The 17,057-nt window shown below is 43.9% G+C and overlaps 1 protein-coding gene across 1 annotated transcript; it reads right to left on the bottom strand.

Annotated features, from left to right (window-relative positions):
- Positions 1 to 230: 230 nt before the first annotated feature.
- Positions 231 to 8,812, bottom strand: LOC123189166 (putative pentatricopeptide repeat-containing protein At5g37570). Its single transcript, XM_044601512.1, has 4 exons — positions 6,703 to 8,812; positions 1,654 to 1,791; positions 1,390 to 1,558; positions 231 to 515 (listed from the first exon to the last, which is right to left on the bottom strand). The coding sequence occupies exon 1, from the start codon at positions 8,756 to 8,758 to the stop codon at positions 7,115 to 7,117; it is 1,644 nt and encodes a 547-aa protein (XP_044457447.1). The 5' UTR covers positions 8,759 to 8,812; the 3' UTR covers positions 231 to 515; positions 1,390 to 1,558; positions 1,654 to 1,791; positions 6,703 to 7,114.
- Positions 8,813 to 17,057: the final 8,245 nt, after the last annotated feature.

Below are 17,057 nucleotides of genomic sequence, written 5' to 3'. Positions count from 1 at the left end.
GTATGCTAGGTAGCCTACTATTAGAAAACTAGTACCAACTCCAACATTTCTCAACCATCTGATGCTGGACCACAAAACCATGTGTAGGAACTTCATATGCAGATTCAATGGCCAGAGGGCCTACAGAAGGTGATCCGTTTGATTCCATGCAGGAAAAAGTCACTTTTTTAAGACTAGGGTGAGGAGCACAAAATTAATAGGTGCCAGACATGTTTCTAACATCCTACTGCTTCTACAACCAGCTACAGTAAGATTTCCAAATGCAAGCATCCGAAAGCACATTTCGTCTAGCTCAAAGTAAACATCAATTGAGATGTGGGAAACTGCTTGAAATTCGAGTTTAGTGACCAAGGCATGGCCTTCTGGATTCTATCAAGTGATAAGATACAATTAAGCTCTCCTGGTGTATACAGTACAATTCTGTGAGCCTGACATCAAGTTAACTAACAGTTGTCCCTTTTAAAGTCTCAAGTCTCAAGCCACTAATGCAACCAGTTCCAAAACCCTCCTTAGACCTGAAACATGTGGACATTGGTATCCGTGTCACTTCTGTCTGATAACATTATGAGAAAGGGGAGAGCAGATGTGGCAGAAATGTTGAAACATGACTGAACTCTAATTATCCATGCATATTACTCAAGTGATCTCTAGAAAAATGGACCCCCGCTGTGACTACAGGACCTTGCAGGTTAAACTCTGAACATGGCAATATATCACTCAGTTGTTTACTTTGGCAACTACTCCCTCCGTTCCAAATTACTCGTCGCAGAAATAGATGTATCTAGAACTAAAATACATCTAGATACATCCATACCTGCAACAAGTAATTCGGAACGGAGGGAGTACTTGCTTGGCACCTATGGTTTGGCATGGATATCACATATGATAAGTGTGTGCACTTTGCTATCAGCCATGAATGTAGTAATGGACCTAAACATGGACACGCATAACAAATTATATTAGACTAATATTCAAAACATGTGATAACAAAACTTGAATTTGACCATCCTATATTGGCATATTACTGCTGAATTTCATCTTATCAATTAAATGTATGAATGATATCCTCTTACAACTTGTTCAAATTACCCATAGCTACAATAACCGCAATGAACTGCAAGCATTAACTACGCCTTGGTAAGACCTATATTCAGAAGTACAACATGGCAGCTCATGCAAGCATTATGAATAATTGGAACAACCGATACATATTACTCCCTCTGTAAAGAAATATAAGAGTGTTTAGATCACTACTAGAGTAGTGATCTAAACTCACTACTAGAGTAGTGATCTAAACGCTCTTATATTTCTTTACGGAGGGAGTACCAAATTCATGCACATTAATCAAGAGAAGAAATGCTTTTGTGTGTAGATCACCCATGCGCATACCGATCAGTTTAAAAGCATGTGTCACATGCTACTGAAGCAAAAAACAACTGGACATGTGCCTTGTCCTCTACATAGGTGAAGCTTGAAAGTACTTTCATATCAAATGTCCACATTTCTTATCTTGACAAGGGCCATTATTGTGAAATAGTACCCATGTCCTCCAGAGTACCTGCAAAGAACACGCACAGAAAACAATTTATCTAGGTGCAATGTTTAGCTAGAAGTCTAGCTGGATTACTGAACTCCGCAGTCAGCACATAGCACCTTAAGGAAATATAGTTGAGGCACTGATCTTCAAAAGCTTTAGTCCACAAAACTTCTGAAGAGATCCCCATTTGACAGATGCTGGGAACACTGAAGACTGAGCCCAAAGGAAGGATAGTAACAAGGTTCACTAGATTCCTTATGGAACAAAAGAAAAAACATGAGCATTTCTTCGCTTTTTTGCAAGGGAGGAAAAGGAGCATTCTTTTACTTCATGGACTATCTTGAATAAGATAATCCATAGAGAAGAAAGTAAAACGTAGCTTGAACAACAAGATAGCATTTAACACAGTGCATCTCAAATACAATTCAGTATGGACACCTAGATGGAACTAAAAAGGACCTCTTCCCCAATAAACTAGGCATCCAGTTCATGTAAGACATTAGGGCCCCCAGATAGAAGCAGATCTAAGAGAATTCTCTTAGCAAAGTATCAACGAGAGTTACCACCAGTTTACACAAAGTCCCACTGGAAGGTCACACAAGAAAACACCATCATAGCTCTAAACCGCCTAAACCTTGCCATCTAAATATTCCAAACCAAGTTGGTTTTCACAAGTGGTTTTTCACTTTTCACTGATGGGGCGCTTACACACCATCTGCACAACCATTTTCTGTTCCCATCTCTTTGTCTCTGTCCCCATCCCTGTCCTCAGCACCTACCATGGCAAGCATGCTGGTGCAAAGGCCCCGGAGGTGCCGCCTGCACAACCAGCAGCATTGACCCCTGTATGTTGTCGCCCTCGCCTCTGCTGAGTGATCCTCAGCCATGCGGGTGACACCTCATCATTCTTCACCGCCGCGCCGAGGAAGCTGCAGGCCAAAAAAGTTTGCGATTGTATGCCTCTTCCAGGAGAACACCTCAGCTTTCCACATTGCAAAACTCACCATGAAGTAGACCCCATTCCTTGGTCTCTCCCAGTGGCTCGATGTGGTGTTTCGGGTCATGGCGACGACACAGCAGAATGAGAAGCAGATGGCCGCAAAAAACACAATGGGCAGATCCATAGAGACTTCAGGTGCAGCAAAGGTACGGCACAGTTCTTGTTGTAGGAGTTGGCTGGTCGGTGCTTGGTTTGGGAATAACTTGGACCTCCTCCTTGACGAGCACTGATATGCAGACCTTTTCATCTTCTCTTTTCCTTTTTGCTGATTTTTCAGGTAATGTGTGATGATGGGGCATACAGCTGACCCAAACATCAGTGAAAACAACTTTGAGATCAGTCGAAGGGGTAAACCGGTAAAGTGAATGGTTTTTTATTATTTTATTTTATTTTGAACGTTGGCAGGAACAACAACAACAACAACAAAGCCTTTAGTCCCAAACAAGTTGGGGTAGGCTAGAGGTGAAGCCCATAAGATCTCGCGACCAACTCATGGTTCGGGCACATGGATAGCAAGATTCCACGCACCCCTGTCCATAGCTAGTTCTTTGGTGATACTCCAATCCTTCATATCTCTCTTTACAGACTCCTCCCATGTCAAATTCGGTCTACCCCGACCTCTCTTGACATTCTCCGCACGCTTTAGCCGTCCGCTATGCACCGGAGCTTCTGGAGGCCTGCGCTGAATATGCCCAAACCATCTCAGACGATGTTGAACAAGCTTGTCTTCAATTGGTGCTACCCCAACTCGATCTCGTATATCATCATTCCGGACTCGATCCTTCCTTGTGTGGCCACACATCCATCTCAACATACGCATCTCCGCCACATTGAACATGTGGCCTTTTAGTCGGCCAACACTCAGCGCCACACAACATTGCGGGTCGAACCGCCGTCCTGTAGAACTTGCCTTTTAGCTTTTGCGGCACTCTCTTGTCACAGAGAATGCCAGAAGCTTGGCGCCGCTTCATCCATCCAGCTTTGATTTGATGGTTCACATCTTCATCAATACCCCCATCCTTCTGCAGCATTGACCCCAAATATCGAAAGGTGTCCTTCTGAGGCACCACATGCCTAGTAGTACTGAAACTGCACATTATGTACTCGGTTTTAGTTCTACTAAGCCTAAACCCTTTCAATTCCAAGGTTTGTCTCCATAACTCTAACTTCCTATTTACCCCCGTCCGACTATCGTCAACTAGCACCACATCATCCGCAAAGAGCATACACCATGGGATATCTCCTTGTAATATCCCTTGTGACCTAATCAATCACCATGGCAAAAAGATAAGGGCTCAATGTTGACCACTGGTGCAGTCCTATCTTAATCAGGAAGTCATCAGTGTCGACATCACTTGTTCGAACACTTGTCACAACATTATCGTACATGTCCTTAATGAGGGTAATGTACTTCGCTGGGACTTTGTGTTTCTCCAAGGCCCACCACATGACATTTCGCGGTATCTCATAGGCCTTCTCCAAGTCAATGAACACCATATGCAAGTCCTTCTTTTGCTCCCTGTATCTCTCCATAAGTTGTCGTACCAAGAAAATGGCTTCCATGGTCGACCTCCCAGGCATGAAACCAAACTGATTTTTGGTCACGCTTGTCATTCTTCTTAAGCGGTGCTCAATGACTCTCTCCCATAGCTTCATTGTATGGTCATCAGCTTAATTCCACGGTAATTACACAACTCTGAACATTCCCCTTGTTCTTGAAGATTGATACTAATATACTTCGTCTCCATTCTTCTGGCGTCTTGTTTGCCCGAAAAATGAGGTTGAAAAGCTTGGTTAGCCATACTATTGCTATGTCCCCGAGGCCTTTCCACACCTCAATGGGGATACAATCAGGGGCCGTCGCCTTGCATCCTTTCGTCCTTTTTAAAGCCTCCTTGACCTCAGACTCCTGGATCCGCCGCACAAAACGCACGTTGGTCTCATCGAAGGAGTCGTCCAGTTCAATGGTAGAACTCTCATTCTCCCCATTGAACAGCTTGTCAAAGTACTCCCACCATCTATGCTTAATCTCCTCGTCCTTCACCAGGAGTTGGTCTGCTCTGTCCTTGATGCATTTGACTTGGCCAACATCCCTCGTCTTCCTCTCGCGGATCTTGGTCATCTTGTAGATGTCCCTTTCGCCTTCCTTCGTGCCTAGCCATTGGTGGAGGCCCTCATACGCCCGACCCCTTGCCCTCGCTTTGTGGCCTTCTTCGCCATCTTGTACTTCTCTATGTTGTCTGCACTCCTATCCAAGTATAGGTGTCTGAAACAATCTTTCTTCTCCTTGATCGCCTTCTGGACATCATCATTCCACCACCAGGTATCCTTAGCTTCGCTTCTCCTTCCCTTGGACACTCCAAACTCCTCCGAGGCCACCTTACGAATGCAAGTCGCCATCTTCATCCACACATTATTCGCATCCCCTCCTTCCTCCCGAGGGCCCTCCTTAATGACCCTCTCCTTGAACGCCTGAGCTACCTCCCCCTTGAGCTTCCACCACTTCGTTCTAGCGACTTTGGCACGCTTATCCCACTGGACACGGATCCGAAAGCGGAAGTCAGCAACCACCAGCTTATGCTGAGGGACAACACTCTCTCCAGGTATCACCTTACAATCTAGGCACGCACGCCTATCTTCTCTTCTCGAGAGGATGAAATCAATCTGGCTAGAGTGTTGGCCACTACTAAAAGTCACCAGATGTGATTCTCTCTTTTTTTAAAAGAGGGTGTTAGCTACGATCATGTCATAGGCTAGAGCAAAGCTCAAGACATCTTCTCCTTCTTGATTCCTGATGCCATAGCCAAAGCCCCCATGCACCCCTTCAAAACTTGTGTTAGATGTACCCACGTGGCCATTGAGGTATCCTCCTATGAAGAGCTTCTCGCCAATCGGTACACTCCTAACCATGTCCTCAAGGCCTTCCCAGAACTCCCTCTTGGTGTTCTCATTGTGGCCTACTTGCGGGGCATGCATGCTGATAACATTGAGAACTAAGTCCCCAACTACCAGCTTGACCAGGATAATCCGGTCCCCACGTCTCTTGGCGTCTATCACTCCATCCTTGAGGCTCTTGTTGATCAAGATGCCTACGCCATTTCTGTTTGCAGCCATCCCCGTGTACCACAGCTTGAAGCCGGTATCCTCCACCTCCTTCGCCTTTTGACCCCTCCATTTGGTTTCTTGGACGCAAAGGATATCAACACTTCTCCTCACCGCTGCATCAACTAGCTCCCGAAGCTTCCTTATTAGAGACCCTACATTCCACCTACCTAAGTGAATCCTCCTAGGCTCGGCTAGCTTCCTTACCCTTCGCACTCGTCGAGTCAAATGCGAAGACCCTTGCTCATTTTCCACTACATCCGGGCGCCGATGTAGCGCGCCACTAAGGATGCAACAACCCGATCCTCGCTCACTTGACACCATATCCAGATCAAGATACAGCGCGCCACCGGGGGGGTGGCGGCCTGGCCCTTGCCCATTTGACACCACACCCGGGTTCCGATGTGGCGCGTCGCTGAGAGGGTTACGCCCCAACGAAAATCTTTTGGGTTTCATCTCCATAAGAGTGGTTGGGTTTTTACGTTGGCTGGCCAAGCCTATCACAACCCTCCTCCTTTTACCCGAGCTTGGGACCGGCTATGTTGAGACAACATAGAACTGCCAAATTCATTGATCAGAAAGAGGTATTACAAGAACACCCCCAAAGGAGGAATGCACCACATAAAGGCGAGTGCTAATGGTTTTTGATATTTAAAGGGTGTTCTGGGAGCTGGAGCCGGGAGTTAATAAAAAAGACTCAGGCAAAGCTAGGAGTTAAAAGATAGAGAATCCATACATGTACATTGTGTGGGAAAAAGGGAACCTTTCATGTTTCTAAACATCACGGAAAAACATAATAACGTATGCAGGTACATTGTACAAAAGTATGTGCATAAGAAACAAAAGTGAAATATATGTCCATTTTACATTCACGAGTTCGCTATACCTGAAATGTTCTGTTTTTGTGAAACAAGGTTGGATGATTTCAGTTCAACAGAGATTATAGCTTTCATCAACATTGCAATCACAGCTATAGCGGCGCTACCTTGTATGCTAAAAGCTCACAAACTGAATAGGTAGTAAAGAAAGATTAAGGAATGACTCGGTGAGAAAGAGCACTCACATGGCATCATCTCATCGGCAATGGCAACAGTAGATGAAATCTCACCAGCAATCACATTATCCTCTGGTTCTTAACACGAGGTAATGTCAGCATATAACTAGAAGCACTATGCAGAAGTGAACAGTTCACCTCAGATGGCTTGATGACTCTTATTAACCCAAGACAGGTTGTAAACTAGCATGTTTTCTATGTCAAAAAGCAGCAGCCTTCTACCATAAACATCCAAACTTGGGTGCAAATCATTAGTTTCTGATGATTTCGTAATCATCATGAGTTGACAATGCAAAGCACACATATTGTCTTTTTTCCACATTCAGCAGAAGTCTACTACTCTACTCAACATTCCAATAAGGTCAGCAAAGCTAAGGCAAGATAAATAGTAAATACATCAATAGTCTCAACAAATGCCTTACTATAGAACAACGGTTCGACCTGCTATTTTTGTTAACCCTTTTCCAGTCATTTCAGCTCTAACTTCAGAAACATCGGCCCATCTGTCAATGTTAGCATAAATGTTTGACAGGGTTACATAATTTCCAGCATTATCTGGTTCAATTTCAAAAAGCTTCTTTGCTGCAACTTTTCCAAGCTCAATATCACCTTGGAGTATGCATCCACGCAACAATGCACCCCATGATCCCGGATGAGGTTTTCCTGGCATTGACTTAATAAGCTCATATGCATCTCTCACCATCCCAGAACGCCCGAGAAGACTGACAAGGCAAGCATAGTGATCGCCAGATGGCATAATCAAATACTCATTCTTCATCATTGCAAAGTACCTTTTCCCTTCTTCTACTAGGCCAGCATGATTGCAAGCTGTCAAAACAACTGTAAACACAGCATTATCTGGGGAGAGGCCCTCCAAGAGCATCCTAGTGAAAAGCTCAACAGCCTTGTTAGCTGAACCATGGAGGCAATGACCTTGCATCATCGAACAGTATGAGAACACATCTCGAACTGGCATGGACTCAAATAAAACAGTAGCCCTCTCCATGCTCCCACACTTTGCATTCATATTTATGAGACCAGCCAACACATGGGCATTGTTCATATCTATGGAATAAGTCGTGATGTAACCTTCAATCCATTTTGCCAACATGATGTTACCCAGTTGGGAGCACGCTGTCATCAGAGCAACAATAACAAGCTCGTCTGGGCATATGCCTTTCTCACGGAACTCCTTAAAAACCCTTAAAGCCTCTCCAGGATAACCATTCTGTGCATAGCCTGATATCATCGCTGACCATGAGAACACATCCCGGTCATGTAACTTATCGAACAACATTTTGGCAACTTGCATATTTCCTGCCTTTGCATACCCACCGATCAACGATGTGTGCGCTGCAGCAGTTCTTTGGGGCATTTCTTCGAACAGCCTCCTTGCACTCTCCAGGTCCCCGCACTTCACGTACCCACCAACCATGGCGTTCCAATGAACCACGTTCCTGTGTGGCATTCGGTCAAAAATCTCCCGGGCAGACACGATGTCACCACAGTCGACGTAGACCATGATAATGGCAGTCCAGGAAACCTCGCTGGGAATGACCATTGAGTCGAAAAGCATCCGGGATGCGCCAGCAGAGCTGCAGCTTCCGTAGAACTGGATGAGCGCTGTGCGGACGAAGAGGTCGGCATCCAGGCCGAGGCGTATGGCTGCAGCGTGCAAAGCGGAGCCAGTGGGTTTGCAGGGTACGCGGGAGCACGCGCGGAGGCAGGAAGGGAAAGAGAATGCGTCGGGGCAGGCGGTGCGGCGGACGATATTGAACTGCGCAAGCGCAGCGTGGAGCGGGGAATGGCGAGAGTGTGAGGCGAGGACGGCGTTGCGGAGGCTGAGCGGGACGGCGTGGGAAGGGAGAGCCGAGAGGAAGGAGTCGGCGACGGAGGGGGAGGCGAGCGAGTCGCAGGCCGCGGTGAAGCGCGCGAGGAGGGCGTGGTGGTTGTGGAGGCCAAGGCGAACGATACGGGCGTGGAGCTGGGCGAGGCAGCGAAGAGTACAGCAGCGGCCGAGGAGGGTCGCGACCGGAGGGGATGGGCGGCCGGCGGCGGGGGTCATGCGGCTGCGGCGGCGAGTGGAGAGGCCGGTAATGGCATTTGGAGCTGCGTTTGGGGCCTGGGTGTGCCTTTTTTCGGCTCGCGTCACATTGGTGGGTTCGGTTTGCAGCCTGGGCTCGCCTACATGGTAAATGGACGGGCCCAAGAAAAGTAGCTGCTTCATTCGCTTCCTTTAGATCACTCGTTTGTTTCGATTATTTTTTATATACATTTATTTATTATTTATTACCCCTAAAAAATTATTATTTATATTCCTAAATATATAAAAATATTCATAATTATATTCCTAAAAGGACCCGATAACGCCCCAACATTATTTTTTGACCATGGCCAATCAAAAGTTTTCGATGAAAATTTTAGTGGCGCGATGATGGCAAGTTTAGTTGGCCAGTATGGCAAATCCGTGCTTGATGCATTTTTGTCAGGAAATTGTCTGTGTGTCAACTAAACTTATCATCCTTGCGTCACTAAAATTGTCATCAAAAATATTTAATTTGCCATGGTAATAAAACAAACGTTAGGGATTAAAAAAAAATTATGCAGTGTTAAAAAGATATTCGTGTAAATTTTAAAGAATGCTTGATGGCATTCAAAAAAGTACGCTAAAAATTTCACACATTTTTTAAACGTTTTTCACATTAAAAAATACAATGTAAACAAATGTTCACATAATTCAAAAAGTATTTCATACTATTAAATAAAACGTAGGTGACATTTAAAAATGTAAAATAAAATTGAAAAGAAATATGTTCATGACATTTTTTAGAAATTTTTATACAATCTATATCAATATAAAAAGACCCAAAGGGGCAGATCCAAACCATCTTGACCATCAAATCATGTTATCTAGCGGTTCAAATCGCTCCAATGTTGAGCATCAAACACGTTTAATGCTCTAATTACCTACCACTGTCATTGATTATAAACACATTTTGACTCAACGCTATCCCATGAAATCTGCCATGTAATTAATACCATACCATTCCCGCGAAAATAATAATTGATATCTTACCAAATACCAACGTGCAACAGATATATCTTACCTAATATAACGTGCAACTAATATCATATCTAATATAAACGCGCATTGCACGTACATTATTACTAGTGTAAAGAAAATGTTCACATAATTTAAAGAAAACATTTTGTGCCAGGCAGAAAAATGTTAAGTGTTTATAAACAATGTTTATGATATATACGAAAAATGTAAAAAGTGAATGAAAAAATCAAAAATATGTTAGAAAAACAAAGAAAACCGATGGTAAATACAACAGCCTCTTGTTGGGCTGGCCCAGAAAGTGATTTACTATATGGACAACCATGTTGTTGTCAGTCACGAAAAGGAATGAAAAGAAGATTGCAGAGAAGGAGTTCAATAGGATGGGAAAGATTAGTAGGGTCGAGTCCGATGATGAATCAAGGGATGCTAGAACAGTTTTGGATAATGCAGGAAAATGACGAGTGCGGTGGAAGTTTGTCAGGAAACTACTCTGTCTCCTGTGACCATTATGTGCCGGAAGAAAAACAAGTCCTTGATAGTGTTGCTGTAAATTCAAAGAACTTGTTCGAGACTCTGAACAGAGGGAATTACCAGCACAAATATCATATTGCTTACTGATGACCTTTTCAGCCACCTTTACATGTTCGAAACAAAAGCACACATTGCAATGATCAAGACAGGAAGGTATTCTATACAGAGAAGTTTTTTAAGCGGAAGAGCATCAATGAAGTACACGCTGACAAGCACAGGCTGCATGATGCGACGGCTATGTACAAGGTACTAGACCAAGGAGAAATGAGTATTGTGAAGGAGTATGTTAGGAAATTACGGAAGCTATGTAAGACCATAGGAAAGAGTGCGGCGTTTATGCTCCCGGGCTCAGCTGCACCCGCACTGACGGAAAAAAAATTTAAAACAAATACTAGAAAAATACAAAAAAAATTGGGTGGTAGATAATTTGATGCGTGAAGTTCGCTACAAATTTCAACTCATTTGAACATTTGAGAAGCTCTCTGCAAAAAAAGACAAAATCAGGGTATGTAAAAAAGTTTACTGTGCACACACTGTTTTGACCTGATTTGTCTTTTTTGCCGAGAGCTGCTTAGATATCCAAATAAGTTGAAATTTTGAGCGGACCTCACGCATCAAATTATCTATCACACAAAAAATGAATTTGTTTAAAAAAAATTAGTTTTTTTTTTGAATTTTTTTCTGACCGGGAGCAGATGAGCCTGGGCACTGATTTGGATTTTCGGATAGGAAAACGAGCCTTTGTGGAGAAGAAGGAATATGTTATGGACTCTGTTCAGAAGCCAGCCTACTATGTCAATGATTTCAAACTAAGGCTACATAATAGTTGGCGGAATGCAGTAGGGTGCAAGATCTGTGGGCCGAATGTGAATTGGGTGTAAGTAAAAGGAAAATGCTAACAAGGAAGAAGGCAGAACGGAAGGTGGTTAACTTTGTTGGGCGGCGGCAGTGCTCATGGCGCCGTTCCCTTCTTGAAGGCGCCGCTTTGGAAACCTTGGGGTTGGGCGGTGCTTGCGGGTGGTGGGCGACAGCGGTGGTGCAGTCCTATCCTAGCATAGATCTACATCTGTTGCTTGGAGATGGACTCGTTGAAAGTGCAACTATCCCTGGGTGGTTTTGGTAATTCCTAACAACATATAGCTCATTGAGCTAACATTATTACAAGATTAATATTTCAGAAAAAGCTCAATGAATGGCATGACATGGATGAGGAAAGTGGATCCCTTAAAATTATAAGGACAAAAAGTTTGGCTCAAGCTTCAAGATCAAGACTCTACATTTTATATTTTAGTGATCCAAGATCACATTGAGACTATAGGAAAAGCCAATACTATCAAGGAGGGATGAGGTGTTGCTTAATGGCTTGCTTGCTCAAAGTGCTTAGTGATATACTCCAAAACCCTCAACTACCTTCCTACATCCATATTTGACCTAAACCAAAAGTCAAACTCGGCCCCACCGATTCTATCTATCCAGCGCCACCGAGTTTCAAATGTCATAGCCACTGCCACAAACCCTAGCAATTCGGTTTCACCGATAGGGATCTCGGTCTCACCAAGATGGGATTGTAATCTCTCTGTTTCCCTTCGTAACGTTTCGGTCTTACCGAGATGAGCGATCGGTCCCACCGAGATTGCAATGTAAACTCTCTGTTTCCCTTTTGTAACATTTCGGTCTCACCGAGATGAGCGAATCGGTCCCACCGAGTTTACCTGACCAACTCTCTGGTTAGCTTATTACCAAAATTGGTCCCACCGAGTTTGTGTAATCGGTCACACCGAGATTACGTTATGCCCTAACCCTAACCATATCGGTCCTACCGAGCTGCATCTCAATCCCACCGAAAATCCTAACGGTCACTAGGTTTGCTGAATCGGTCCGACCGAGTTTAACCATTCGGTCCGACCGAGTTTGGCAAATTGTGTGTAACGGTTAGATTCTGTGTGGAGGCTATATATACCCCTCCACCCACTCTTCATTCGTGGAGAGAGCCATCAGAACATACCTACACTTCCAATACACATTTTCTAAGAGAGAACCACCTACACTTGTGTTGAGGTCAAGATATTCCATTCCAACCATATGAATCTTGATCTCTAGCCTTCCCCAAGTTGCTTTCCACTCAAATCTTCCTTCCACCAAATCCAAATCTTGTGAGAGAGAGTTGAGTGTTGGGGAGACTATCATTTGAAGCACAAGAGCAAGGAGTTCATCATCAACACATCATTTGTTACTTCTTGGAGAGTGGTGTCTCCTAGATTGGCTAGGTGTCACTTGGGAGCCTCCGACAAGATTGTGGAGTTGAACCAAGGAGTTTGTAAGGGCAAGGAGATCGCCTACTTCGTGAAGATCTACCGCTAGTGAGGCAAGTCCTTCGTGGGCGACGGCCGTGATGGAATAGACAAGGTTGCTTCTTCATGGACCCTTCGTGGGTGGAGCCCTCCGTGGACTCGCGCAACCTTACCCTCCATGGGTTGAAGTCTCCATCAACGTGGATGTATGATAGCACCACATATCGGGACCATGACAAAAACATATGTGTCTCCAATTGCGTTTGAATCCTCCAAACCCTTCCCTTTACATTCTTGCAAGTTGCATGCTTTACTTTCCGCTGCTCATATACTATTTTGCATGCTTGCTTGAATTGTGTGAAGATTGCTTGACTTGTGCTAAGATAGCTAAAATCTGTTAAGAACTAAAATTGGGAAAAGGCTAGATTTTTATTTAGTCAAGTAGTCTAATCACCCCCCCCCCCCTCTAGACATACTTTCGATCCTAGACTCGTGTTCGTGGAGGTCGACGTTTCGCGTCGTGGTGGCATCGATGGCGGAGGACCTGCCAAGGCACGCATAGGTGGAGGTCGTCGTTTGGCGTCGTGATGACGTCGATGGCGGAGGACCTGCCAAGGTTGACACCTCAATCTGCTCTGAAGATGAACTAGTGGAAGATGGTGATGATGACACATGTGAGTGCGCCGGACCGGTTTGTGCCCCGGCCCTAGCAGATGGTGTTGTAGAACGTAGTAATTTCAAAAATTTCCTATGTACACGCAAGATCATGGTGATGCATAGCAACGAGAGGAAAGAGTATCGTCCATGTACCCTCGTAGACCCTAAGCGGAAGCGTTATGAGAACGCGGTTGATGTAGTCGAACGTCTTCACGATCTGACCGATCCAAGTACCGAACGCACGGCACCTCCGAGTTCAGCACACGTTCAGCTCGATGACGTCCCACGAACTCCGATCCAGCAGAGCTTCACGGGAGAGTTCCGTCAGCACGACGGCGTGTTGATGGTGATGATGTTGCTACTGATGCAGGGTTTCGCCTAAGCACCGCTACGATATGATCGAGATGGATTATGGTGGAGGGGGCACCGCACACGGCTAAGGGATCAATGATCAACTTATGTGTTCTAGGGTGCCCCCCTGCCCCCGTATATAAAGGAGCAAGGTGAGGGGGCCGGCGGCCTCATAGGATGCGCCCCAAGGGGGGAATCCTACTCCTACTAGGAGTAGGTTTCCCATTTCCTAGTCCAACTAGGAGGGGAAGGAAAGAGGAGTAGGGGAGAAGGAAAGAGGGGGCCGGCCCCCAAAGCCCTAAACCAATTCGGTTTGGGCCTGAGGGGCGCACCCCACACTTCCTTGCCGCCCTCTCTTTCCACTAAGGCCCATGAAGGCCCATTGACCTCTCCGGCGAATTCCCGTAACTCTCCGGTACTCCGAAAAATACTCGAATCACTCGGAATCTTTTCGATGTCCGAATATAGTCGTCCAATATATCGATCTTTACGTCTCGACCATTTTGAGACTCCTCATCATGTCCCCGATCTCATCCGGGACTCCGAACTACCTTCGGTACATCAAAACACATAAACTCATAATACCGATCATCACCGAACTTTAAGCGTGCGGACCCTACGGGTTCAAGAACTATGTAGACATGACCGAGACACGTCTCCGGTCAATAACCAATAGCGGAACCTGGATGCTCATATTGGCTCCCACATATTCTACGAAGATCTTTATCGGTCAAACCGCATAACAACATACGTTGTTCCCTTTGTCATCGGTGTGTTACTTGCCCGAGATTCGATCGTCAGTATGTCAATACCTAGTTCAATCTCGTTACCGGCAAGTCTCTTTACTCGTTCCGTAATACATCATCCTTCAACTAACTCATTAGTTACAATGCTTGCAAGGCTTATAGTGATGTGCATTATCGAGTGGGCCCAGAGATACCTCTCCGACAATCGGAGTGACAAATCCTAATCTCGATATACGCCAACTCAACAAGTACCTTCGGAGACACCTGTAGAGCACCTTTATAATCACCCAGTTACGTTGTGACGTTTGGTAGCACACAAAGTGTTCCTCCGGTAAACGGGAGTTGCATAATCTCATAGTCATAGGAACATGTATAAGTCATGAAGAGAGCAATAGCAACATACTAAACAATCAAGTGCTAAGCTAACAGAATGGGTCAAGTCAATCACATCATTCTCCTAATGATGTGATCCCGTTAATCAAATGACAACTCATGTCTATGGTTAGGAAACTTAACCATCTTTGATTAATGAGCTAGTCAAGTAGAGGCATACTAGTGACATTATGTTTGTCTATGTATTCACACATGTATTATGTTTCCGGTTAATACAATTCTAGCATGAATAATAAACATTTATCATGAAATAAGGAAATAAATAATAACTTTATTATTGCCTCTAGGGCATATTTCCTTCAGTCTCCCACTTGCACTAGAGTCAATAATCTAGTTCACATCGCCATGTGATTTAACACCAATAGTTCACATCACCATGTGATTAACACCCATAGTTCACATCGTCATGTGACCAACACCCAAAGGATTTACTAGAGTCAATAATCTAGTTCACATCGCTATGTGATTAACACCCAAAGAGTACTAAGGTGTGATCATGTTTTGCTTGTGAGAGAAGTTTAGTCTACGGGTCTGCCACATTCAGATCCGTATGTATTTTGCAAATTTCCATGTCAACAATGCTCTGCACGGAGCTACTCTAGCTAATTGCTCCCACTTTTAAAATGTATCCAGATTGAGACTTAGAGTCATCTGGATCAGTGTCAGAATTTGCATCGATGTAACCCTTTACGACGAACCTTTTGTCACCTCCATAATCGAGAAACATATCCTTATTCCACTAAGGATAATTTTGACCGTTGTTAGTGATCTATTCCTAGATCACTATTATACTCCCTTGCTAAACTCAGTGTAGGGTATACAATAGATCTGGTACACAACTTGGCATACTTTATAGAAACTATGGCTGAGGCATAGGGAATGACTTTCATTCTCTTTCTATCTTCTGCCATGGTCGGGCTTTGAGTCTTACTCAATTTCACACCTTGTAACACAGGTAAGAACTCTTTCTTTGACTGTTCCATTTTGAACTACAAAATCTTGTCAAGGTATGTACTCATTGAAAAAACTTATCAAGCGTCCTGATCTGTCTCTATAGATCTTGATGCTCAATATGTAAGTAGCTTCACCAAGGTCTTTATTTGAAAAACTCCTTTCAAATACTCCTTTATGCTTTCCAGAAAATTCTACATTATTTTCGATCAACAATATGTCATTCACATATATTTATCAGAAATGATGTAGTGCTCCCACTCACTTTCTTGTAAATACAGGCTTCACCACAAGTCTGTAAAAAACTATATGCTTTGATCAACTCATCAAAGCGTATGTTCCAACTCTGAGATGCTTGCACCAGTCCATAGATGGATCGCTCGAGCTTGCACATTTTGTTAGCACCTTTAGGATCGACAAAACCTTATGGTTGCATCATATACAACTCTTCTTTAAGAAATCCATTAAGGAATGTAGTTTTGACATCCATTTTCCAGATTTCATAAAATGTGGCAATTTTCTAACATGATTCGGACAGGCTTAAGCATCGCTACGAGTGAGAAAATGTCATCGTAGTCAACACCTTGAACTTTGTCAAAACCTTTTTCGATAAGTCTAGCTTTGTAGATAGTAACACTACTATCAGCGTCCGTCTTCCTCCTGAAGATCCATTTATTTTCTATGGCTTGCCGATCATCGGGCAAGTCAACCAAAGTCCACACTTTGTTCTCATACATGGATCCCATCTCAGATTTCATGGCCTCAAGCCATTTCACGGAATCTGGGCTCATCATCGATTCCTCATAGTTCGTAGGTTCATCATGGTCAATTAAAATGACCTCTAGAACAGGATTACCGTACCACTCTGGTGCGGATCTCACTCTGGTTGACCTACGAGGTTCAGTAGTAAATTGATCTGAAGTTACATGATCATCATCATCAACTTCCTCACTAATTGGTGTAGGAGTCACAGAAACAGATTTCTGTGATGAACTATTTTCCAATAAGGGAGCAGGTACAGTTTGAAAAAAATATGCCCTATAGGCAATAATAAAGTTATTATTTATTTCCTTATATCATCATAAATGTTTATTATTCATGCTAGAATTGTATTAATCGGAAACATAATACATGTGTGAATACATAGACAAACAACGTGTCACTAGTATGCCTCTACTTGACTAGCTCATTGATCAAAGATGGTTATGTTTCCTAACCATAGACATGAGTTGTCATTTGATTAATGGGATCACATCATTAGGAGAATGATGTGATTGACTTGACCCATTCCGTTAGCTTAGCACTTGATCATTTAGTTTGTTGCTATTGCTTGACTTATACATGTTCCTATGACTATGAGATTATGCAACTCTTGTTTAC

The sequence above is a fragment of the Triticum aestivum genome, chromosome 2A (assembly GCF_018294505.1).
Source record: "Triticum aestivum cultivar Chinese Spring chromosome 2A, IWGSC CS RefSeq v2.1, whole genome shotgun sequence".
Classification (NCBI taxonomy): domain Eukaryota; kingdom Viridiplantae; phylum Streptophyta; class Magnoliopsida; order Poales; family Poaceae; genus Triticum; species Triticum aestivum.
Note: the sequence above shows the minus strand (reverse complement) of the source record. Positions and strands in the feature narration are given on the sequence as shown.

What these genes read in the sequence shown, in the direction of transcription:
- LOC123189166 (XM_044601512.1), bottom strand. Translation starts at nt 8,758, where the DNA reads ATGACCCCCGCCGCCGGCCGCCCATCCCCTCCGGTCGCGACCCTCCTC.